The 25,918-nt window shown below is 39.7% G+C and overlaps 3 protein-coding genes and 1 non-coding gene across 4 annotated transcripts; 2 read left to right on the top strand and 2 right to left on the bottom strand.

Moving 5' to 3' along the window:
* Positions 1–117: 117 nt before the first annotated feature.
* LOC141672499 (uncharacterized) lies at positions 118–13,584 on the bottom strand. Its single transcript, XM_074479118.1, has 4 exons — positions 13,552–13,584; positions 13,204–13,269; positions 12,849–13,120; positions 118–361 (listed from the first exon to the last, which is right to left on the bottom strand). The coding sequence occupies exons 2-4, from the start codon at positions 13,258–13,260 to the stop codon at positions 310–312; spliced, it is 381 nt and encodes a 126-aa protein (XP_074335219.1). The 5' UTR covers positions 13,261–13,269; positions 13,552–13,584; the 3' UTR covers positions 118–309.
* Positions 13,585–14,482: 898 nt separating this feature from the next.
* Positions 14,483–15,137, top strand: LOC141670756 (uncharacterized). The gene has a single exon (XM_074476742.1). It carries the CDS (start codon positions 14,555–14,557, stop codon positions 15,008–15,010), a length of 456 nt encoding a protein of 151 aa, XP_074332843.1. The 5' UTR covers positions 14,483–14,554; the 3' UTR covers positions 15,011–15,137.
* Positions 15,138–16,511: 1,374 nt separating this feature from the next.
* Positions 16,512–16,584, bottom strand: TRNAA-UGC (transfer RNA alanine (anticodon UGC)). The gene has a single exon. It is a non-coding gene; the product is annotated as a tRNA-Ala (tRNA).
* Positions 16,585–18,204: 1,620 nt separating this feature from the next.
* Positions 18,205–19,710, top strand: LOC141674845 (zinc finger BED domain-containing protein RICESLEEPER 2-like). Its single transcript, XM_074481548.1, has 4 exons — positions 18,205–18,705; positions 18,769–19,322; positions 19,437–19,596; positions 19,669–19,710. The coding sequence occupies exons 1-4, from the start codon at positions 18,205–18,207 to the stop codon at positions 19,708–19,710; spliced, it is 1,257 nt and encodes a 418-aa protein (XP_074337649.1).
* The last annotated feature ends 6,208 nt before the right edge of the window (positions 19,711–25,918 follow it).

The raw sequence follows: 25,918 nt of genomic DNA, 5'->3' as shown, positions 1-25,918 counted from the left end.
TATACTATTTGATGCATATCCACACTGTTTTGCAATGGCTTGTTAACAAACGGTGCTGCATCACATATTCAACTAAGAAACAAAATCAGGCACACTAAATAGTTAAACATGATGAACTCAATTCGAAAAGTAGGGACTTTTGAAGATAAAAATCCAAGTCAATAATCACCTAAACATACAATTAAACGATTTTGAACTCCAAGTTCTAGCAGACGCAGATATAATTCTGAAACTGAAATATAATGCCCAGGCTGGAGAAGCGGAGAACTGAACACCAAGCGATTCCCTGTCTTCTCCCCACTCAGTCACTCACTGCTTTCTCTTTTGTCTCTGCTTCGCACTTTCAACCAACATTCTCCTCCTGTCATCACATCAAACAACAATTAACCTCCCACATACTACAATTTCAATACTATATTCATACTCTATTTATAAATCTACAACCAGTATATGCTAAACTATAAGACTAAAATGGATATTTCTCAAGCATTCTGATAACGCCATACAAACAGTAATCACTACTGCATATCAATGTAATCAACATATACAAAATACACAAGATGACAATGGAACAACATACACAAAACAACAAACTACCTCTGAGCGAGATTTTTAATACAGTAGAAGACAGCTATGGTTTTGTATTTAAAATCAGGGGTGAGTATAGCAATTTGCGGGAAGAATTTAAGAGATGAACCTTTGGAAAATGTAGAGTACTAATTTTAACCTTGAAACAGCTAGACCCCTAAAAACTAACTGCAATTAGGAGAATAGTTTTACTGGAGCTGATCTAACTGAACTTTAATCTAAAGAAGCAAACGTTTCAGTTGTAGATAATGATAGCCCATAATAAGTCAGGCTCAATTGAAGAGGCCCAGGGCCCAAACATAAGACCCCAGGACACGTGGCGGCATCACCACCGTCCAGGTTCCCGGGATCCAGAACGTTCCTACGGTCCAGATCTGATAGTACTCTGACGGATTCAGCGTTGACCTTGGGGAGCCCAGGACACGTGGCAACATCACCACCTTCCAGGCACCCGGAATCCAGGACGTTCTTACGGTCCAGATCTGATAGTACTCTGACGCATCCCAGGCGTCCAGATGCCCTACAGTCCAAAAGGCCAACCTACGGTCCAGATGAAAAGGGACAAACCCCTAAACCCTAGTAGGAGGCCTATAAAAGGTAGAACAGAAGGAAGGTTACAGGTTACAAGCATATATACTCTCTCCCTCTCTCACATATACTTACATGCACACACGTACTCCTCACAAACATATCTGCATAATCCCAACTTTGCCCTTCTTCTCCTCAAAACCCTTTCTCATCCTCACACCGGAGGTGCCGCGGGGACGCCACCCCCCTCCGGTTCTGTTTTGTAGGTTCCCACCCTACAGTTACACCGCACACGACCATCGTCACAGCCTAAAAGGAGTTTGAGTTCGGGCCCTACAAGGAGAAGGTCCCGGGGTGATCTGGGATTATCATTGGCGCTAGAAGGAGGGGCCGAACCTCCGAGAAACGTGAAACACCATCTCCCAGTAAGAACGCTAATACCCATCTCTCAGACCCGTTTCTACAAGGTTTATTATTGTAAATTCATAACATTTCCAAGTAACCATGACTACGAGAAAAAGCAAAGCAGCAGTTTCCGCCTCTTTCCTACCGCCTCCTCCCCAACCCAGGGATGGAGACATGGAAGACCTGGACGAAGGGCTCCCCATAACCCGGACTCCCTCTCAAAATCTCCAACCAGGAGATCAGAGAATAGTCATTGAAAAAGCTACCCACAAACACACAGGGATCACCACAAACCCATGGGGAAGCATGACCCCGGAACAGATACAGGCGGCTATAGACTTGTGGAAGGAAAAGCAGAACGCCGAGCCGGAGACCCGCCCAGGGGATCAGCGAGAGCGGTCTAAAGAACAGTCCGGAGAATCTCGGGGATCCGTCTTCGACCGGATTGCAAAGAATTTAAAAAAACCACCAGAGGACGCCAGAGATGAAATAAGAAAAGCTGCCCTACGGGAGAGAATCCGGAAAGAAGAAGAGGTTAAAGCCCAAGAATCTATAGAAAGGAGGATCCGGGAGGAGGAGGCTAAGCTAAAGAGAAAGGCCCACCGGATTCATGTTTCCTCAGACTCAGAGCCGGAGAAGGAGTCCAAGCAAGAACAAATGGCCCGGGCCCTTCGAGACCTTAAAAGGAAAGTGGAGGGCGACATGGAAGTAGGGGCAGCAGCGACCCCGTTCACAAAGAGTCTGGAAGCCACCCCTAGAGAGTCAGGGCTGAAGCACTTCAATTTTGACTCTTTTGACGGGCTGGCTGACCCTGAAGAGCATCTGAACTATTTTGAGCAAATATCCAATATTTATGATTACAGCGACCTGACTAGATGCCGATTCTTCGCATCAACACTGAAGGGGGGCGCTCAGAAATGGTTCAGCCGCATACCATCCCGGAGTGTGGACTCCTGGAAAGACTTCCGCGAGATATTTTTGAAAAGATTCAGGGCCAACCGAATGAACGAGCTGCAGATGTGTCATCTAGAAACGATCCAACAAAGAAGCAAGGAACCCCTTCCGGAATTCATCAAAAGATTCCAGGAAGCAATCAACCAACTCTCCAACTTAGAAAAAAAGGAGGCAGTAAACATCTTTCGAAGAAACTTGCACCCGATATCTTGTGAAGGTTATATCAAAGACCTGATTCACAGGGAGCCCCAAAGCCTGGCGTCAGCATATGCGTTGGCATCAAAGTTCATAAAGGAAAATGATTTCCTCAAATCAATGAAGATGAACAGAAGAATACATGACGATGACGAGTCTCCGGAGCGACGCTCGTCATCCCGGAGAGACAAGAGATACAAGCTTGACATGCAAGCCAACTACATTCAGCAGTCCCGGGGAACCCCACCCCGGGAAACGTACCCCGAATCAAGAAAAAACGAAAGGAAACAAAAGGCCAAGAAGGAACCCAAGCCGGAACCAGAGTGGACACCCCTCAACAGGCCCCGGGCCGACGTTTTGCGCGAAATCAAGGGCAAACCGTTTTATTATCCGCCAAAACCCTTGCTAGCGCCGCCCGAAAACAGGGCCCGGGACAAGCATTGTGGCTATCACGAAGATCATGGCCATACTACTGAAAACTGTTTCTCCCTCAAGATGTTCGTAGAAGACCAAATCAATAAAGGAAACATGAACCAGTATCTTCAAAGGGGCTCGAATGACAAAGACAGAGCCCCGGGAAGAGGGAAAAATGTGGTGAATGTTGTTTTCGGCGGCACAGCCTCTCCACCGCGGAGCCCGGATCGGGAGAATGATGTGATGATGATCCAGACTCAGGAGGACGAACCGATTTGCTTCTCTTACTCTGATTATGAGGGCCTCGATCCGGATCACAACTTGGCATTAGTGGTGACCCTCGACGTCGCAAACAACGAGGTAAAAAGAATTCTAGTCGATAATGGTTCATCTGCTAATATCGTATTCGAGCACACGCTTAACAGGATGGAGCTCGGACACCTCAGAATGGATCCCTGCCTTGAAGACCCTTTGTACGGATTCGGGAACACCATGATTCCAATCCGGGGAATCATCTATCTTCCCATCATATTTGGAACCGCACCCCGACAGGTCTCCCATATGATGAAATTCTATGTGATAAGCGCAACCTCCTCATACAATATGATCCTTGGTAGGCCCACTATCACCAAGCTCAGGGCGATCCCCTCAACTATTCACTTAAAACTCAAGTTCCCCACCCCATGAGGCACTGGAGAACTGAAAGGAGATAGGGAAATGGCTGGTAAATGCTATGGTCAAGCACTCGTCATGGCAGAAACGGATCCGGAAAACCGGAAGAGAATAATGTCCCTGCCCAAGGGACAAAGCAGAAAGAAGCATCGAGAACACCTTAGTAAAAGGGCCCGTTTGGATGTGAACATGATCGAAGACTCCGGATACAGCGTAACCAACGCTGATGCCCGGATTCAAAAGTTTGTAGAGAGCAAGGAGAAGACGAAGGTAGAACCGGCCCAACAGACAATCGAGGTAGATTTGGAACCCGAGAACCCCACCCGAAAAATCAAAATCGGAAAAGGCTTGGAAACCACATTCCAAAAGGAGCTTATCGACCTACTAAAAGAACACGCTGACGTATTCGCCTGGTCCCCGGGAGACATGCCAGGGATCGATGAATCCGTGGCCATGCACAGTCTGGATGTAGATCCAAAGCAAAAGCCAATCAAACAAAAGCGAAGGAACTTCGCCCCGGAAAGGCAACAGACAATCGACCAAGAAGTCGAGAAGTTGTTAGAGGCAGACATAATCTGTGAAATTAAGTATCCGGACTGGTTAGCAAACGTTGTGCTGGTCAAAAAACCCAACGGCAAGTGGCGAATGTGCGTGGATTATACAAACCTCAATTCAGCATGTCTTAAAGACTCTTACCCCCTGCCCAATATCGACCAGCTGATAGACGCGACCTCGGGCCATGTCATGTTAAGTTTTATGGATGCCTTCTCGGGTTACAACCAGGTCAAGATGGATCCGGCAGACATTGCAAAAATGGCATTCATCACACACCGGGCCGTCTATGCTTTTGTTATGATGCCGTTTGGGTTAATCAACGCCGGAGCAACATACCAAAAAATGATGAATACCATCTTTAAAGAGCAACTGGGCAGGAACATGGAGTCTTACGTTGATGACATGATCGCCAAGTCGGTCACAATCTCAGAACACATCCAGGACCTTCGGGAGTGTTTCGAAAACTTGAGAAAGTACAACATGAAGCTAATCGAGTGGACCCCGGACTGTCAAACAACGTTCGAAGAAGTAAAGCGACATTTGATGAACCCGCCTATTTTATCAAAATCAAAGCCCGGGGAGCCCCTTTACCTATACATCGCAGCCGGGGAAAGAGCAGTATCCTCCGCACTCATCCGGGAGGAAAATGGGACACAGACCCCGGTATATTATGCGAGCCAAGTCCTGAAAGATGCCGAAACCCGGTACCCAAACTTGGAAAAATTCGCACTGGCCCTCGTACACTCGAGCAGAAAGCTAAGACAATACTTCCAAGGCAGGGAAATCAGAGTAATCACTAATCAACCACTTCGCAAAATCATCCACAAACCGGACGCCTCTGGGAGATTAGTCAATTGGGCAATTGAATTGAGCCAATTCAACATCAAATTCATCCCGAGGACAACCATAAAAGCCCAGGCGTTGGCCGAGTTTGTCATGGAATGTACTTTTCCAGAAACCCCCGAAACGCCTGAAACCAGTTCCAAAGGAAAAAAAGAGTCTAACAACCGGGATCTTTGGACGCTACATGTTGATGGCTCGGCCACAGCCGAAAGGTGCGGAGCCGGTCTGATCCTCTCCAGCCCGGATGGATTCGTAATTCAGCAGGCCATCACCTTCGCCTTCAAAGCAACAAACAACCAGGCTGAATATGAAGCCCTACTCTCCGGGCTTAGGCTAGCCAAATCCCTTGGAGTAAGGAGTTTAACAATCTACAGCGATTCTCAGATCGTGGTAAGACAAACCAATGGTGAATATGTCGCAAAAGATCCTAAATTGGCCCGATATCAGGAAATGGTTAGAGCAATCCTAGAAACCATCCTGGACTCGACCATCTTGCAGATAAACAGAGAGGAAAATGCGAAAGCAGACGAGCTGTCCAAGCTCGTCCAGAATACTTCAGATTTAAGCAGTTCGGTTTACTTCGAGGAACTCGGAGCCCCCAGCACCGATCGACAAGAAGTATTTTGTGTTAGCAACCCGGAGAATTGGATGACGCCCTACATAGCCTACCTCAAGGACGGTACCCTGCCGGAAGATCAGAACAAAGCCCGGTACCTCAGGTATAAGGCTGCACGCTTCTTTCTAGAAAATAATCAGTTATACCGGAGAACTTTCTCTGCACCAACTCTAAAGTGCGTTGATCCGGAGGAAGCGGATTACTGCCTCCGGGAGGTTCATGAAGGGATCTGCGGGGATCACCTAGCGGCTAAAGCTCTAGCCTACAAAGTCATCAGACAAGGCTATTACTGGCCAACAATCCACGCTGATTCAGTCGCCTATGTCAAAAAATGCAGTAAGTGCCAGAAGTTCAGCAACGTACCAAAACAGGGGTCAAGCCTCCCGAGATCCGTTCTCTCACCGATCCCATTCGCTGTCTGGGGAATTGACATCATGGGTCATTTCCCTCGAGCGAAAGGGGATCTCCGTTATGTCCTGGTAGCAATAGATTATATGACTAAGTGGGCGGAGGCCAAGGCTATGAGAACCATTAACCAACAAGACTGCATCAAGTTTGTGGACACGATTGTAATGAGGTTCGGGATCCCGATGGTCTTAATCTCGGACAATGGTCCGCAGTTCGTGGGTTCAGATTTTGAAACCTATCTAAAAGAACTCGGGATCAGACACAAAAAAGCATCTGTTGCCCATCCACAAGGGAATGGACAAGTTGAGGTCACAAACAGAATTATACTCCGAGGCCTGGAAAAGAGACTGGAAGACTCTAAAAAGAACTGGCCGGATGAACTCCCGAAGGTTTTATGGTCATACAGAACTACCCCCCGGACGGGAACCGGGGAGACTCCATTCAAGCTCGCCTACGGTACTGAAGCCCGGTTACCGATAGAGACCGGATCCCCTTCTCATAGAGTGACCAACTTTGACGAGGTCTCCAACATAGAAGGCCTCAGGACCAACCTCGAATTCCTGGACGAGGTAAGAGATCGGGCCGTAGTAAAAATGGAAAGCTACAAGGAAAAAACAAAGCTTTACTTTGCGAAGAAAGCCAGAATACGGAAATATGTGGCAGGAGATCTAGTACTCCGGGACACTGAAGCCTCGGACCCAACTAACCAGGGAAAACTACAGCCAAACTGGGAAGGCCCTTATATAGTCAAAGAAGTGATCCGTCCAGGAACTTACAAGCTAAGCTACCTCAGCGGAACCGAGGTCCCCAACACCTGGCATGGAACCCGCCTAAGGAAATTCTACCAACAAGGAAAAGGTGCACACCCTGGAAACACATCTACATCTATATTATGATATTTTGATGAAAGCACTGTCCTCATTCACCCCAGAATGTAATTTTTGCTCTTAATATGAATGAGAAACTCTACTTTAAGTGTTCCATAGTTTGAATCACTTTCATTGTGTCGCTTATTTATTTACCATCAAAAAAAAAAACAGCCTATGTGTACTTGGAAAATTTCTATCAAATGGAGGTTTACCCCTGCCCGGGGTCCTATAAAAACTCAACCCATGAGTACTTATACAATTTCTCAAAGTTAAATATTTTTACCCCAACCCGGGGTCTGTAAAAACACAGCCCATGTGTACTTTGAATTTTTTCATCAAATGGAGATTTACCCCTGCCCGGGGTCCTATAAAAACTCAACCCATGAGTACTTATAAAATTTCTCAAAGTCAAATATTTTTACCCCAACCCAGGGTCCGCAGAAACACAGCCCATGTGTACTCCAAAGAATTTCCTAACAAATCAATAAGGAAAGAAAGAAAAGCACAATCATGTTAAACTACCCCGGGGAACCACACCCCGGGGGGTAAACCGAAATCATTCAGATTACAGACAAGTTAACAAAGCCAAAAGGCTCAGTTCGAAATTGCTCAAACTAAAAATAAGGAAATAAAATTACATGCCAAGACATGGCAGAATCTTTAAGCTTCAGCGGCAGAGTCGGCGGGAGGCGAAGGAGGCTGCTCCGGATTGCCCTCTGGTAGGGGAGGCTGCTCAGCAAGTGGCGACCCGGAGAAGAAGGGAACATTGCTGGACGTCCCAACACCAGACTCCATTGCCTGGACAGCTTCCTTTTCCTGCTCCAATCGGGTCTCCTCTTCTATATACTTCTCCAGGAAGACGTCTATTGTACCTTGAGGCTCCTCGCCGAGATACTTCGAAGCAACATTCCAGCAGATCTGGATCTTCTCCAGCGCTTTGTCATTCAGCTCTTCGAAATACGCGGGAGTCCCCCGGAACCCTGCCAGAACCTCCTCGGGGGTGGGCCAGGCGGCAAGATCATCTTTCAACTTCTGATTTTCAGCCCTCATCTCCCGGACAGAAGCCTCAGCCCGGTCCTGCCTCTCCCGGATCTCATCTATAATCTTCTTATGAGCAGCAGCCTCCCTTGCACTGGCCTCCTTCAACTCCTTAATCTCCCGGGTTAGCCGCTCGGATTCAACTTGGTAAACTTCGGCAGCATCAGCCTTCGCCTGAAGGCTTCGGGTTATACAAACTAGTCCAGCAACCCGGGAGTTAGCCTGAAAACATTATAGATCGTGATTAGGCAACACAAATACAAGAGCAAAGAAGAAGGCAAATAAGAAAAAGGCTTACAGCAGTGATATCCTCCTGAAGCCCGACCAGGAAGTCGTCGAGGGGGTCCTTCCTGTATTTCTTCCTCTCCGCCGTGCTGGCATAATTCTCAAACAACTCCCTCCGGCGAGCCTCCGGGGTAAAACTAGCAAGCAGGGCCTTCAGAGTCTCCGGAGTGTCCGGAGCCAGATCAATAGCAGCCTTCTTTGAAACCGGGCCCTCAGAAACATCGCCACTTTTATCCCCGGAACTCGCAGGGGCACCCTTCCTCTTTCGAGGTACTGGAACTCTTATCACATCCCCCTGCTGCACGTCTTCGGACCGGGGCTCGTCGATCACGATTGTTGTCCTCCCCGGGTGAGACGGCGCCGCCTTCCGGGCCGCATCATCACCCTCTCCAACCTTCTTCTTCCCAACATCCACGCTAGTCATTCCCCCAATCCTTCGCAGCTTGGCCGACAGATCTTTAAGTTGGGCAGACATATTTGGGGGGTAGGGAATCAACTTCGGAATACCTGAAAAGGAAAACAACAAGAAATCAATCCCGGATACAAGCAATCAATAAAAGATACAGTATCAAAATAAAGCAAAGGCAATAGACTTACATCCGGCAGCATGCATGTTCTCATTGCTAGTAAAATAGTCCCGGGTCCACTGCGTCCCAAGTGCCCCACAGAAGGCATAAACCATCGCGAGAGCTGCTTGCCCGAGCCGCTGGACCGGAAACCTATCTGTTTTAATCTCAAGTTTATGGAGTGGCATGAACTCCAGATCCCCACCCCGGACAAAAATGAACTCCCGGTGTCATCCCTTAAGCGACGTCAACATACTAACCGGGAGCACCATCTTATCAGAAGGATACCCACAATCCTCTATCCTAAACATGAACTCGTAAATCGGCCGAGCGGTGGATCTCTTAATTTTAAAAATATGATGAAAAAGTTTGAAGGTGGGGAGGTAATTTTTGGCATGGCAGCAAGCTAAAAACCAGCTGATCCATTTCACCGAGTTCGGGGCTAGCTGAGTAAAAGGGATACCATAAACATCCCGGCATAGGAATTTGGTGAACTGATGTAATCCGAGGCGCATGCCCCGGAGATGCTCAAGTGGAATTCCAACCCATCCCCCCTCCGGTCGGTGGTATACCCTTTCATGCTCCTCAGGCCATCTCCACTGGTATGTGTCATCAAGGTTAAAGGCAAGCCTAAGGGCACCATCTACCTCGGCGTCTGTGTATTTCTCCTGAACCTCTCTATGAACTGCCCCACACTCATACCTAGTACCCGGGGCGGTGAAGAACTTCCTATCCATCTCATCCTCATTATAAGGCTCCCGGCCTCCCAAACCATCCGGGCCCCCATATGCCTCGGATAAATCTCTGTAATAAAAGCTCATGGGCTTGGGGTTCACTCGGCACTGGACAAAATATTCATCTACATCCTCCCACGACCCATCCGGATTCGATAAGGTACCCCCGGGACCTAATACTAGGGTCTGAGCTAAAACTTGTTGAGGCGGGTCAACCCGGGGATGCATTTCTACTGAACTGCAGCCAGAAGAGGAAGAGGGGTAGAAGGAGTTAAGTTCACCTAACCCGACAGGATGCTCGGGATACCGATTCCTAAGAGTAGCAATACGCTTAAAACGACTACCTGGCATATACTACACGTGTCTATGTAAACGCACCCCGGAGTCAATGTCAAACCCGAACCCAACAACAAAACAAGACAAAAAAACAGAACAAGTTTAGAAACAAATCATGTACGTATCTTACCCCAAAACCAAGATCTGCAGCATATACATACATATACAACAGAAAGCATATACCAAGAACACGCCCCGGGCTCTACAACTATTTACACTACAAAAACCCACTTATGCGCATACAATACTACCAAAATCCGTGTTAAATACGCAAATCAAGCACAAAACCATTGCAAAGGCCATGCAAAATCTACAAACTACAGAGATTAAAGGTTGAATGAACAAGACAGTCATGAAATTCGAACAAGGAATACGAAAGAGCGAAGCAAAACTCTCACAAAATGGTTACATGCATGGCGATAACGAATGGAAAAGAAGTAAAGGAGAGAGGTGAGAAATCAAGATGCTTACGAAGTAGCAGGAGAAGGAAATGCGGCTTCAACAGCGAATGCTCCAAAAATCTCTGTAAAATGCTCTTATCTCTCTATGCAGAAGTGTTTGCGTAAATGAAAAAAGAAAAGGAGAGGGTGGTATTTATAGAAGGAAGAAAGAAGATGTAAGCGGTTTTTGGGTTAAAGAAACCGTCGGGGCCACGTGGCACCAATTGATTGGCGACAAATTAATAACCGCAGCAGTTATTACCATTACTGCAATCATGTCACGGCGCGTCTTTTTAGGCAAAAAAGGGGGGGAAACAAAAAACTGTACACTCAAAAGATACGCATAACATGTGTATATCTCTGACCCCGCCTGGAATCCCAACAGCCGCCTGGCATCCCGGGTTTGCAGCGACAGCTTTTCAGAGTCCAGTTAAATCAAATGTCAGGAGTGTACTTGCCCACCAAACCGTGCCCAAAATTCGAACTTAAAATCAAATAACCAAGTCAACCCCGGAGTCTCATCCCCATGTGACCCCGGGCTTAGGGGGCAATAAATCAAACCCCCAAAATTTTCCAAAGTATTTCAAGGAACCCCACCTTGAACTAAAGTCAAATGACTAACCAAGTCAACCCCGGAGTCTCATCCCCATGTGACCCCGGGCTTAGGGGGCAATAAATCAAACCCCCAAAATTTTCCAAAGTATTTCAAGGAACCCCACCTTGAACTAAAGTCAAATGACTAACCAAGTCAACCCCGGAGTCTCATCCCCATGTGACCCCGGGCTTAGGGGGCAATAAATCAAACCCCCAAAATTTTCCAAAGTATTTCAAGGAACCCCACCTTGAACTAAAGTCAAATGACTAACCAAGTCAACCCTGGAGTCTCATCCCCATGTGACCCCGGGCTTAGGGGGCAATAAATCAAACCCCCAAAATTTTCCAAAGTATTTCAAGGAACCCCACCTTGAACTAAAGTCAAATGACTAACCAAGTCAACCCCGGAGTCTCATCCCCATGTGACCCCGGGCTTAGGGGGCAATAAATCAAACCCCCAAAATTTTCCAAAGTATTTCAAGGAACCCCACCTTGAACTAAAATCAAATGACTAACCAAGCTAACCCCGGAGTCTCATCCCCATTTGACCCCGGGGTTTGGGGGCAGCAAATCAAACAACCCCCAAAATTTTACAAAGGCGCCGCGGCACAAGGACAATTACTCTACTCCCCCATCCGGGTAAACCCGCATAAGGGAGTGGGGGGCAAATGATAGCCCATAATAAGTCAGGCCCAATTGAAGAGGCCCAGGGCCCAAACATAAGACCCCAGGACACGTGGCGGCATCACCACCGTCCAGGTTCCCGGGATCCAGAACGTTCCTACGGTCCAGATCTGATAGTACTCTGACGGATTCAGCGTTGACCTTGGGGAGCCCAGGACACGTGGCAACATCACCACCTTCCAGGCACCCGGAATCCAGGACGTTCTTACGATCCAGATCTGATAGTACTCTGACGCATCCCAGGCGTTCAGATGCCCTACAGTCCAAAAGGCCAACCTACGGTCCAGATGAAAAGGGACAAACCCCTAAACCCTAGTAGGAGGCCTATAAAAGGTAGAACAGAAGGAAGGTTACAGGTTACAAGCATATATACTCTCTCCCTCTCTCACATATACTTACATGCACACACGTACTCCTCACAAACATATCTGCATAATCCCAACTTTGCCCTTCTTCTCCTCAAAACCCTTTCTCATCCTCATACCGGAGGTGCCGCGGGGACGCCACCCCCCTCCGGTTCTGTTTTGTAGATTCCCACCCTACAGCTACACCGCACACGGCCATCGTCACAGCCTAAAAGGAGTTTGAGTTCGGGCCCTACAAGGAGAAGGTCCCGGGATGATCTGGGATTATCAGATAAAATTTGGCATCAGTATGACAGCGAGCAATTTGACTCAGTCAAATTTTTATTTGCTTAGCCACCGTAGCCATAATGTAATTCAATAGATCATTGTAAAGAAACTCATGCCCTCATTCATGCAATGGAGCACAAATGCAGACAGCAGAATACATAATCACTACATCCCTCAACAGGGCAAAATACATAATCATTACATACCTTAACAGGACACAATACATAAACATTAGTGATTTACTAACCAGGATAATACCGATTTTAAAATAGGTATATCTGTAATAAAGTAATTTATTCTAATAAAGAGGGTAGTCAGCAACATTAACAAGATATAGGTTTTATGTCAAACAAATAATTGCAGCATTTGACGTAATAAATCTAGAGTTACGGGGTGATTCCAGTACTATTACACATCTATCCAACATCCTACATAAGGAAAAACTGTTCAAATGAATAAGAAAAGACTGAGGAGTAAGAGACATGTATTTACTTCTGCTTATGTTCGGCATTACCCTCCTTGAGTAGTCGAATCCTGTTAGCTTTGTCATAACTAGAAAACAATAAAATCCGTCCTTTATATTTTGACAAGTGCAATTTAGCCCACGAGTACTCTTCTTTTGACACTTCACCCTGTATTTCCTTTAAACCTTGAATAAACACATCAATTACATCATACTTTGGAAGTGATGCTAAGGTTGATGGAACCGACTGGCGCGGGGGGATCGTGCCAGACGACTCAGGCCTATTTGACACCGTTGTGGCCTAGTTACATCAACACAAACCTAGTTAAATTCAAAGCAAACCATCTAAATCAGTAGAATAATTCAGAATGTGCAGTGCTTTACCATAGGGTGGGATTCTGCTGTGCTTTCGAGCTCTTCGGATAGTCTTGGGTTTGACATAGATGCACACTAATATTAAACAAACATTGCATTAGCCAAATATATCAAGAATATACAACAATGACACTTGATTATCACACATATGAAACAATTATGCTTCTTAGAACTACGAAGACATTAGGTTATTTCTTCGTAGTTCTAAGAAGTAACAAATATGTCGATAATATCTTTATTATCGACATATTTGTTACTTTCATCTTTAGGGTTTTCTATCTGGGGTTTCCCTGTTTACTCTATTTGTACTACACACTCTGCAGCTCAAATCACACGCACACACACAACACACTTAACCTGAGAAAGAGAGGAGAAGACAAAGACAAAGGAGAAAATGAACCTGAGAATAATAGAACAAAGCATTCACCTCTCTCTTACCTGAGATTATATGAACAATCTTCTCCTTTTTCACACTAAGAGTGCAGTAATACTCCCTCTTTTTCTTGTAACACAGTAGCTTAATTTTTGTGCAGATTAATGTTTATGTATTTTTTTATCGGTATATTAATGCTTAAAAAATACTCTCTCTATCTCTAAAAACGTTTACTTCTACATCTTTGTCAATTCACACTTTAGATTATTAATATTATTAATATCTTTAATTTCGTAGTAATATTAAATATAAAAATTTTACTGTATTAAGATATTCATAAATACGAATTTAACAAAATGAATCATAACTACATTTGCTTTTATAAATTCGATAAATAAAATGTCAAAATGGGAAACGTATTAATTGGGAAACGTATTAAGGGATGGAGGGAGTATGTTTTTCTAATTTACTTTCTTGTCAAAATTAAATTAAATTTTATTATCTTATAGAAATAACATAAATTAGGCCTAGATTGTTGTTGAAACTTACGTAAGTTAGTTTTTTGATAAAAAAATATTTGTTTAAATTAAGTTAAAGTTTTGAACAAAAAGAACCTATAACTTTAATGTTTGATAGTCAACTATTTAAAAAGACTTTTATTTCAAAAATTAATTTTGAAAAAAATTACTTGCATGAGTTATTCAAATTAATTTATTAAAAATAAGTTCATTCAACCGGATAATTAAAATAATTTATTCAAAATAGTTTATTCAATAAATTAATTAAAATAACTATTTCAAACCACAAATTGCCTGCCACTTCAAAAATATAAATATTATTTTAATTTAGCAAAACAAAATTAAGTTTTATAAAAAATTGTTACTATTATTCACATTTCAGATTGGGTTTGGGCAAGGGTTTAACAGTCTCGTCATCTTCCACCACCAAGTTCAAAAACCCTTATCTCTCTCCGTCTCTCTCTCTCAAATGACAACTTCTCTACCATCTCCCCCACTCTCACCACCCTTACCCACCAACAAAACCCCACCCAAAAAGCTCCCAACCCCAACTGAACTAGTAGCCCACTATGAATCCAAAGGCCTAAACCCCCAAGAAGCCTCTCTCAAAGTCATTGAAGACCTCCAAAAAGCTCTCTTTCGAAAACTAGTTCTCGAAAACAAGAACAGAAAGTCTGGTAGTCCTGGAGAAACTGGTAATGGTAGTGTTTCGAGTAGTCGAAAATTGGATGTGATTAATAGTAGGCTGATGAATTTGGAAATGAAAGTGGATATGAAACCTGGGTATTTGCAGAGTTTGGCTATTGGGGTTGTTTCCGGTGCGGCGGTTAATGGGATTGGAGCTGTTGTGCCTCATTTGGCGTCGTCTGTGGGGAATTTGTGGAATGCTGTTCGGAGTTTTGGTAGTGGACAAGGGAGGAATTAGGGGGAGCAACGTAGGCTAAGTCTCGACTGAACTTGTAAAATTAAGCTATTAGTAACTATTTTTAGCCCGGTATATCTTGAAAAATTGAGCGCACTATTTATATTTATAATTATAATTATGCATTTTAGCTCCGAGTATATTAAAATTGTAGTTTCGCCAGTAGGGGTAATTAGTGTTTGTGTTTTTTGGTTGTGTTATGTGATATGATTATTTGTTCTTTTGGTTGAATTTGTTGTTTTAATTTAATTTGTGAGAAAATTGGAATTGTTACTGTGTTTAGTTGTGGAATAGTACTACGTGTTATTGTCTATGTTGTTCGGTATGTTATGTGTTATTCGATGCATTAGATTGTTAAGTTTGTGTGAGGAATTGAATGCATCAGATTTTCGAGTTTACACTAGGGGGATTGATACGGTGATAATATATTTATCTTTTATTTTGCATAGCTCAATTTGGTGCTTAGAGTTAGCTGAGGCAAATCTTAATTGCTCTTTTGTTTGCTTTTTAGCTAAGAAAGATGTATATTTTCTCTAATAGGAGATGGAAGGGGTAGGGGTATATCATGGAGAGAATGCATTACTAAGGCTCGCTAAAGGATTGTGGAGGAACGGAAGTTGTGCTTTTGATTTGTTGGAACTTATATCCCCAACCTTAGAACTGGTCCCCAAATTTTCATTTGTAATTGTGTTTTTTCTATCAAGTTGGGTTGGGATATGTATATCAACGCGATAACACGAGCATAAAACGATCCTCCTTGTGTATCTTCATTAATTTGTGCATTTTGCAGATGTGCCTCCGGCTATTTCTTGATCATTTCCTCCAATTCTATGGAATTTTTCTAAAATTCAGATTGCCTATGACTAGTATTCTACCGAGATCCTGCTTATATGAAAATGGAGATCGGATACGCTCCTTGTTTGGTAGATGTGTCTCCAAATCATTTCCTCAGGAGTGAAATGTTTCCTCGTCTGGATTTTATCATTTCCTCAGGAGTGAAATGTTTCCTCGTCTGGATTTTTAGACGCCTTGCATTCCACTGAAACCCCGCTTATACAAAAATGGAGGTAGGAGTAGATATGTTTTTGATTTTGACTACTCCGTGATCATTTCCTCAGGCCTCAGAAGTGAATCATTTCCTCCACATCCAGGGACTTTTTTTTTGCTTCTAAAATTCAGATTGCACATGCGTTTTGTTACATCAAAATCCTTCTTGTACAAGAATGGAGATCGGAAAATGGAGATCGGGTCCTCGTTTTATAGACGTGTCTCGTACTTTTTGGTGATCATTACCTTGGATTGAACCATTTTCTCCAATTCTGTGGATTTTTCCTAAAATTTAGATTGCCTGTGCATAGTATTTCACCAAGACCCAGGTGATCATTACCTTGGATTGAACCATTTTCTCCAATTATGTGGAAATTTCCAAAAATTTAGATTGTCTGTGCATAGTATTTCAGCAAGACCCTGCTTATCGATGTTCATCGGCTGGTGTATAGAAAAATGGAGATGCGGGGTATCGAACCCCGTACCTCTCGCATGCAAAGCGAGCGCTCTACCATGTGAGCTACATCCCCAATTGATGGTTTCTGTCTACAAACTTGTATAACTTCGAAATCTCAAGTGAGTAGTATAAAGCATAAATCATTTGATTTGTTACGCTATTATGTCCATTTTAAGATTTAAAATTTTAAGAAGAGGAGACTAGCGCATAGAACAACTTACTAGGGCTGAAAATGACCGCCAGCAACTCGGGCTCGATTTGTGATCGGTTCGAATAAATATAATCGAGACTCGTATTCGTATAAATTTGATCCAAATTTGAGTTAATTTATTTGTTCAAATATTTTTACGATCCGATCTTTACTATCAAATTACTCGATCAAATAAAGTCTCGATCAACTCGGTTATATTATGAGTATTCGATATACATATTCGATCACATTATTAACGAGTAGTTCGGTGTATTTAGATGGGATTCCATCTTCATTCATGTACAATTTTATGTTATTATATTAAAAAATTAATGATGGGTGAATTTACATATATATGTTAATGTTTGATAGGGAAAATTAATTATCACACTAAATCATTCATAATCCCATTTATCAAGGCATGACTTGTGTACAAACTTAATTTGTTGATGAAAATTTTCTCTTTTGTCAATTTTCAAGTATAAATAGACATCTTAACGAGCACGGTTGGATAGATCAAGTGTTTAAGAGCTTATCCTCTGTCGTCCCAGATCCTGGGTTCGATCCTCGCTCACCCCGAGAATTTCTGAGAACAAATTCTCGTTTGTAAGGTTATAAGCTATATTTGTCAAAAAAAAAAGACATCTTAACATTGGTTTAGCGACACACCCAAACTTAAACAATATATCTTCTGCCAAAAAATTCAAACCTTAAAGAATGGAGTCTGGAAATCTCACAATAGGTATTATTTTTCATCTCAGGATATAAACATTATTAGTATATATGTATGAATAGACTATATTGTTGCTTTGTTTAATCAATTTTTTTCTTAATTTTTTTTATATCTAGGAACTGGTGGTGCAATAGATGGTGATGAGCCGCAACTCCCACTCCCTAATGATGGTCAAGTCGATGTGCAAGCCCAAGAAACTATTGAAGGTGCTGAAGGCGATAAAACTTCTGATGGTGATAAGAAAGTAAGGAAGAGGAAGAAGAAAACATCGAAGGTCTGGTTGGAGTTCACTGAGGTGGATCTGAAAAATGGTGACAAAAAACTTTCTTGCAATCACTGTGGTGTCAAGCTTGCTGTGCAACCTAGCGGGTCAACAACTCATCTCAACAGGCATATGACTACCTGCACAACTCGTTTGGCTAAAGTTTTTGAAAAATCTCAACAAGTACTCTCTTATCCTGTTGATGAAACTGATGGAAAATTGAATTCTTTGAGTTCATTTAAGTTTGAAAAAGAGAAAGTTAGGCAAATATTTTCAAAGATGGTTATTGTGCATGAGTACCCATTTAGGATGGTTGAACATCAATTTTTTAGAATGCTATTGAAAAGTTTGAACCCTCTGTTTGAACCTCTTTCTAGGGTAACCGTGAGATCTGATTGTATGAAATTGTACGTCACTGAGAATAAAAAAATTGAAGGCCTATTTTACAAATATTCATAAAATTAGCCTTACCTCTGATTTGTGGACATCAAATCAAACTATAGGATATATGGCCCTCACTGCTCATTTTCTTGATTCTAATCGGAAGTTACAAAAAAGAGTTTTGAACTTTTGCCATATGCCCCCACCTCATAGTGGTCTTATGATCAGTGACACCATTTTTGCTTGCTTGAATGATTGGGGTATTGAGAATAAGATTACAACAATTACATTGGACAATGCGTCATCTAATGATACTGCTATTAGGCACTTGAAAGATGCTTTTACACTTAAAGGAAACTTGTATTTTGGTGGCAAAATTTTTCATGTGAGGTGTTGTGCACATGTGCTTAATTTAATGGTACAAGATGGTCTTTCGGTGATTGGTAGCTTTATTTCTAATGTGAGGGACAGTGTGAAATATTTAAAGAGTTCTTCGGGTCGACTTCACAAGTTTTATGACATTGCTAAACACTTGCAATTAAACACTTCAAAGAAATTAATGTCAGATGTCTCAACCCGATGGAATAGTACGTATGTGATGTTAAAAGCTGTTATAGCTTATAAAGATGTATTTCCAAGGTATAAGGGAAGAGATCCTTATTACTAATGTCTTCCTTCTTATGAGGACTAGGAGAAAGCTACCAAGGTTATGCAATTTCTAGAGATTTTTGATGAGGCTACAACTGTTTTTTCGGGGTATGGATACCCTACTTCAAATGTGTTTCTTCCTGAAATTTGGAAAATAAAAGAATTGTTGTTGTTAACTTCTGTTAATGATTCACATTATATGAGAGAAATGGCTCTGAAAATGAAAGATAAGTTCGAAAAGTATTGGGGAGAGTGCAATCTGCTAATGTCAATTGCTTCCGTACTTGATCCGAGGTATAAGTTGCAGTTGGCTATATTTTGTTTTCCCAAAATTTACTTAACTGAGTATGAGGCTAATAGAAATGTTGAGATGGTGAAGAGATGTTTATATGAGTTGTATGAGCATTATGTGAAAAATCTTGTTGGTCAAAAGTTTGGTGGCAGTAATGGTTCCAATAATGAGGCATCAAGTAGCAAAGTTGTGAGCAGTGGTACAAATGTTACCAAAAGCAGGGCCGAGTTTGATGATTGGGCTCAAGGATTTGACCAAATATCACCCCAAAAATCTGAGTTGGATGTCTATCTTGAAGAAGGAAGGTATATATGTAAGCCTGGGGAAACATTTGATGCTTTACAGTGATGGAAATCAAATGCCGTAAAATGGAGAGTATTGTCTCAACTGGCAAAAGACATCTTGTCTATTCCTGTTAGTACTGTGGCATCTGAGTCCACTTTCAGTGCAGGTGGTCGAGTATTGGATCAATATAGAAGTTCTCTAAAACCTGATACTGTACAAGCCTTAATTTGTACATCTGATTGGTTAAGAGCAGAGTATAAATTATCAAGTACTTTTAATTCTTGTGGTGCTTTGGTAAGCCCCTATTGATTAATCAATTTATAAGTTTTATAAGTAAACTACATCTTATTAATCTATTGGTTGCAGGAATATGATGAGGAAGGAGATCCAGCTGATGCATTGGAATAACTCTATGCTCTTTATGTCATGGTTAGTATTTTATTATAGGTACTCATAAGTTTTTATTTTTCCTCTAATCTTTTACTAACTAAGATATGTGTATTTATTTTAGGACCAAGAAGAATAAGACAAGAAGCTTCAGCTTGCTACAATTTGGACTAGCTATATTTAAATAATGTTTCTTTTACATAGAAGAACTCTTATTGGATTAACTATATTTAAATAATATTTCTTTTACATAGAAGAACTCTTGTTTCTGTTAAGTTGGTTTTGAGGCTAGTCGTTTGGATACTTTGGGTTTATTATGAATTTAATATTGGTCCATGGATATTATATTTTGATTTATAAATTTAGTATGTATGGTGATTTATTTAAATTATATTGCACTATATTTTTCTGTTCTATTTTAGTGCTTCAAGATTGCATATTCTAGCAATGGACGTCTTTTACTATTCTTCCGGCTTGTTAACAAATTTGGAAAAAGATAAGTATTTTATATTTATTTGATTTTATCTTTAATTTCTATTAAAATTATAAATTGCTAAGTGTTAATGTTTAAGTGGCTTATTTAATGTAGAATGATGATCATTGTACAGGAATACATGGAGTCTATGTATCTCACTAGTCTAGTCTGAAAGTACAGGTATTTTTGAGCTATGTTATGCAAGAAAAATAAACTAAAGGGTGTCACTATTTATTAATTCCATTATTTTCTTTTTGGAACATGCAGATGCTGAGATGGAGAGCGTGATGGAAGTTCAGATTACATATTTTGATAACAACAAGTCTTCACCTCATTCTTGGCGTGCTGTAACTTTTCATATTTATAATGATGATTTATAATCTTTTACTTGAATTTATAGTTTGTAAGAATGTTAAATATTTTATGTAAATAATGGATGTTCAATTATTTTGTAATTATTTAAAGATCAAATTTAGTATAGGTTAAGTTCTATATTTTTTTTTAATTGTGTTATATTCGGGTTCGATTTGAAAATTCGAGTATATCGTATATTTGACGAGCAAAATCGAGCTAAAAGCGAGCTTATGAACTCGAACAAGAACTGAGCATGAGCTCTAAAATTTTATAAAATTTGAACATGAGCCGAACTTGACCACTATTAATAATAATCTGAACTGAATATAACCGCATCATAGTTCGAAGGTATTCGACTCGTTTTCACCCCTACAACTTACAAAAGAACTACACATCAATCAAATATATGACGTAACGCGATAATTTACGCGTAAACGAGCACCAATCATTTTTTATTTTAAGATAATTTCTGTTATCTAAATATTCCTTTCACGGACGCAAAGCTGCAAAAGACCTGATCTCTCTGCACACACATGACATGACACATCTATTCTTTACTGAATAAATGAAACTTAATTATAACTTATAAACTTAAAAAATATGATGTTGTGTACACATAATTTTTTTTAAAATAAATTATTCGTGTATCACAAACACTTTTACATTGATAAATGTTAAGTATTTAATGAAAGTAATTTTGAAAAATTAATTAGACCGACATTTATGTTATATGTAGCAGAGAGGTTAAAGTATCGGCGATAAATGAATTTACAATTTTAGCCTCTTTAAACCCTAAAAAAAGCTCTCTCAACCTTTCTTTTTTTCTAGCCGCCGTTCGGGGCTTCCATCGGTTTTCACCGGTGGAAAGCCCCAAATCATCTATTTTCCTTGCTTTGATCGTGTTTTTCAATAATACTCCTCCCTGGGTAAAGATTTTTATCGTTCAAGATTGTATTTTTGTTTGATAAAATCTTTGTTGGGTGAGATTTGTTCTCAATTTATTTGGGTTTTGTTTATTCTCTTCTTGTGAGAGTTTGGTGTGTCTTTTGATGTGTTTTGGTGTGATTCGATGTCCAGGACGTTAGATCTGCCGGATTTTCAGAGGTTTGATTCAGTGATAAAAATTTATATGGGATTGCAATTACGATTGATAGCTCAAACTGGTTTTGGTGAAGACGATACATGTGTATATATCAATTTCAACAAATCGATTGATTGTGTCTTCATAAAGACTAAATTAATCAGCGATATGATCTGTTTTATATTTGTTCGACTCGATTGTTCTTGTAGATGCTGCATGACTTTTTATTATTGAATTAATTCTTAACTTTTTTCAAAAAAAAAAACTTTAGACGAAAAAACTTATTTTCTGCCTACAATACCTCGCCTGAAATAGTGATATTTTATAATTTAGAACCTTTGGTCAAAGTAAGGTTCGTGATACATATTTTGGTATATTAGCGATTGGTATGTATAATTTTTTTAAGAGTTTACGTGCATAGTATTCCCTCAATCTTATATTATTTGTCTTGTTTTGATTATTATGTGGTCAAATTGATCAAGTTTTGGCTAATAATTACGACAATTTTATGTATTATTTTGAAAAAATAAAATTACATTTTAAAGATAATTAAATATATTTTCTAATGATACTAGTTTTAAAATTTATTTAATTATATATTATGTGTAATTTGTGGTTAAAATATAAATAATTTAACTGTTGACTTGACAGATGAAAGGAAGTATTATATTTCAGAATTTAGGTTATAATTAAGCCTATATGAAATAAGTTAGTATATAGAAGGCATTTAAGCATGTATTAACATTAAATAAATACTAAATCTATAATGTTAAAATCAGCTAAAACATTTGTTTAAGTTCTCCAGTAAGTGGGGAATCAGAAAAGCAGTTGTAATCAACTAGTTCGATTACGATTTACGATACCTGAATAATTGCATGTGAGGAACATCAAACACCACCAGTCCCATGAGTTTGAAAAAAGAACACAGCATTAACAGATAGATAGATAGATCAGGGGACCATAAGCAAAGAACCAAACACATTGTGCTCACATGCTTGCACAATTATCTCTTTCCCTTTTCTATATTCATCAAATTATGGGCCCATCTAAGATATCTTAAAAAATATAATTTATAATTTAAAGTTGAAAAATGTCGTATAAGTGATATGAATCTCGTAACTTATAAGTTATTTAAGCGTTTGAATAATATTACTTATAAGTTGTTAATGTATTTGGTAAATCATAATTTATAAGTTATAACTTTTTTAATAAATAATAGCTTAATATAATAATTTAATACATTACTATAAAACTAAAATGACGCAATATAAAAAAAGAATATTTAAATATTTATTTGATACTTAAGTAATCTATCTATAATATATACTAAATAATAATAACCGAAATAAGTTATAATTTAGTTCAACCTCCCTTTTGGTTATTCACTGGCACGACCGTCGGATCTTCATGATCAAATGATCAAAGCTGCTAAATCTAAGTATTAAAATAATACAATACGCAAGATCTCATATTCGAATCTATCGAATAACAAACATTTATATTATTATTTATAAAAATACGAATAAGTTCCCAGGTTTAAATCCACTCAATAATAAATTTTATTCAAATATTATATAATTGTTATTTTAGTATTTAATTATTTATATTAAATTTTTGTTTTATTATTTATAGTAAATATATAAATATTAATTTGAACTCTTGCATCGCACAGGATGTAAGTTAGTATATTATAATAGACGAGATATTAAAATTTTTGATTTAACGATTTTCGATTTTCAATCCTTTATTAAAAATATTATTATTACTAATAAATTATCAATTAAAACTTTTGATAACTTGTAAGAATAAGTGTCATGTTATTGATGAGTAAATTAACACAAAATTTTAAAATAGTTTTAACAAAAAATCATAATTAAAAAGTAGGCAAATGTTTTTATGCGTGATAATGTATGAAATTAATTAGTTGTAAGGGAAAAAGGAAGGAAATAACAAACAAAATATGTAAAAACAGAGGAAAGAAACGGGAAGAGGAGGTTAGAGTAGAGATGCACAGAAAGTCCGGGCTCAAAAATCTGACCCGGCCCGATCCAGTCAAAACACGGTCAAACCCGACCCGATCCCGGCCCGGGTTTCGGGCCTCGACGGGCCCTATATTTTTAGGTAAAACCCGGCCCGACCCGATTAAAATCCCGGGCTTGGGCCCGGCCCGACCCGATTAAAAGCCCAAAAAAGCCCGGTTATAATCTGATTAGTCTAATATATTTTCTTATATATTTATAAATTCACATTTACTATAAATATAAATAATAATTTAAACACATATATATTTACATATTTGTGATTAATTATATTATTTATATACTTCGTTGCATAAATAATGAAGGAAGATATAATAAGTACACTATATATATTTGGATATCATTTTCATGAATATTTGGATATCATTGTTATAATAATAATGATATCATTGTTATCATAACAATGATAAAATATATTATATAAACATGTTTATTTTTTGCCGAACTTAAATGTTTTAAACGAAGTAATGTTTTCCTAAAATATTCCATGTAAACTAATACATTTTTACGATAATCTAGTTGCTAACACATGTATTCTTCGGAATCTCTAATAATACTAGATCCAATTTAAATTAGAAAAAAATCCGGTCTGATCCCATCCGGCCCGAAAAAAAATCCTGGTTAGACTCGCCTCGAGGGTACAAACGGGTTTTGACATTTCCGGAAAGCCCGGCCCGGCCCGGCCCGGTTAAAGTCAAAGCCCGAAAAGCCCGGCCTGGTCAAAACCCGGACTTTTTAAGGCCCGGTCAAAGCCCGGCCCGGTGGGCTTTTGTGCATCTCTATGTTAGAGTGATAAAAGGGGCTAAAAAACGAGATTGTACCATTGGACGTTATCTTCATCATATATTTGAATAAACGATTATTGCATTGAATTAGCCAAACAGGCAGCCCAAATTCAAAACTGGCATTTGGGCATATATGATAGAAATAAGATGATACCAAACATGTACTATATCATCTTCAATGTTCTTAGATTGTGAAGGAACTATTTGTGTTACATAATTAAATTAAATCATACAATACTCGACAAAATACATTGTTCAAGAAAATATTACAAATAGTTCATATTTGTTTGAATTGATAATTTGTAACCAAGAAATGATTGATGCAGCAAGAGATTTTGTCTACTCTAAAAGAGGTTAATGATTCGACCCCGCAAAGTTATGATTCTGCCTTTCGAGTTTCTTTGATTACTAATTTTTCGTTCCTTGACATGTTCACCATGTCACTAACTGCAATTATATTGTTAGTACATAGTCTTTCACTAGGTCACTAACCGCAATTATAAACACTAAATTTTATGAGTTTGATATATTTTGATTGGTGGAGTTGTTTTAAATATAGGGGGTCCATGAGCACCAATCAAATTATACCAAACTCATGAGATTTGGTGTTTATTGTGTGCCATTGGGTACACCATAGAAAATCCCAATACAATTTTTAATAGGTTCTCACGGGTTGGCCACAGTCGTGGGGATAAAGTTGATCAATCAATTGAACAAGTCCTTTAGATTCTGTGACTTTTAAACATCCCCAACCCCAGGCTGGAAAATCGTTCGATGATATTATTACAAAGGAGATGCAATCTGTTATCTGTCCCCCATATGTACGACTGACGTGATGACCATTTCCTGTTTTGATACCTTTAACTCCAATCACCGACTTTTCACAAACTTTCAGCAATTAGACAGGTCATGTTGATAGGGAACCAGATAACAGCTCACCCTTCTCGTTTTTTGAAAAATCTAGCACTTTTTAGAAGAGTATAGCATTAGAAAAGAACATGGGTGAAGCAATTGCAATTTAGAGCTCAGATTGCACCGCAAACCCATAACCGTTTAGATGCAATTTTTTAAGAACAGGAGTAAGAACGTGACCATTTAGATGCGATTTAAAAAAAAATAAGAATCACAACTATACGAAGTAATTAATGTTTCGTTAAATTTTTAAAAGGTCAGGTTTAGTTTTAAAATGGAGCGACATGCACACGCATATGTAGGCCTAGTAAGCCAAAATCTAAATCTAACAGATATAAATGACGAATGGTTGGATCTGGTATAGTTGGCAAATCAACCCCCACAGAATATTTATGGTCACCTTCTAACATCTGATAGAAAGGTAAATGTATGTGTGGAAACTATTCAATAGCACCAAAACATTTCAGCCAATTTTAGACTTTTCCAAGTACATTTCATACCACAAGATATAAACCAGATGTCAGTATTTCAACTATTATTAACAAATCTGTTGAAGGGAAAAAGGTATAAAATGACACTGCGA

The sequence above is a fragment of the Apium graveolens genome, chromosome 7, assembly GCF_009905375.1.
Source record: "Apium graveolens cultivar Ventura chromosome 7, ASM990537v1, whole genome shotgun sequence".
Taxonomy (NCBI): domain Eukaryota; kingdom Viridiplantae; phylum Streptophyta; class Magnoliopsida; order Apiales; family Apiaceae; genus Apium; species Apium graveolens.
The sequence above is the reverse complement of the archived record's forward strand: the minus strand, read 5'-3'. Positions and strand labels throughout refer to the sequence as shown.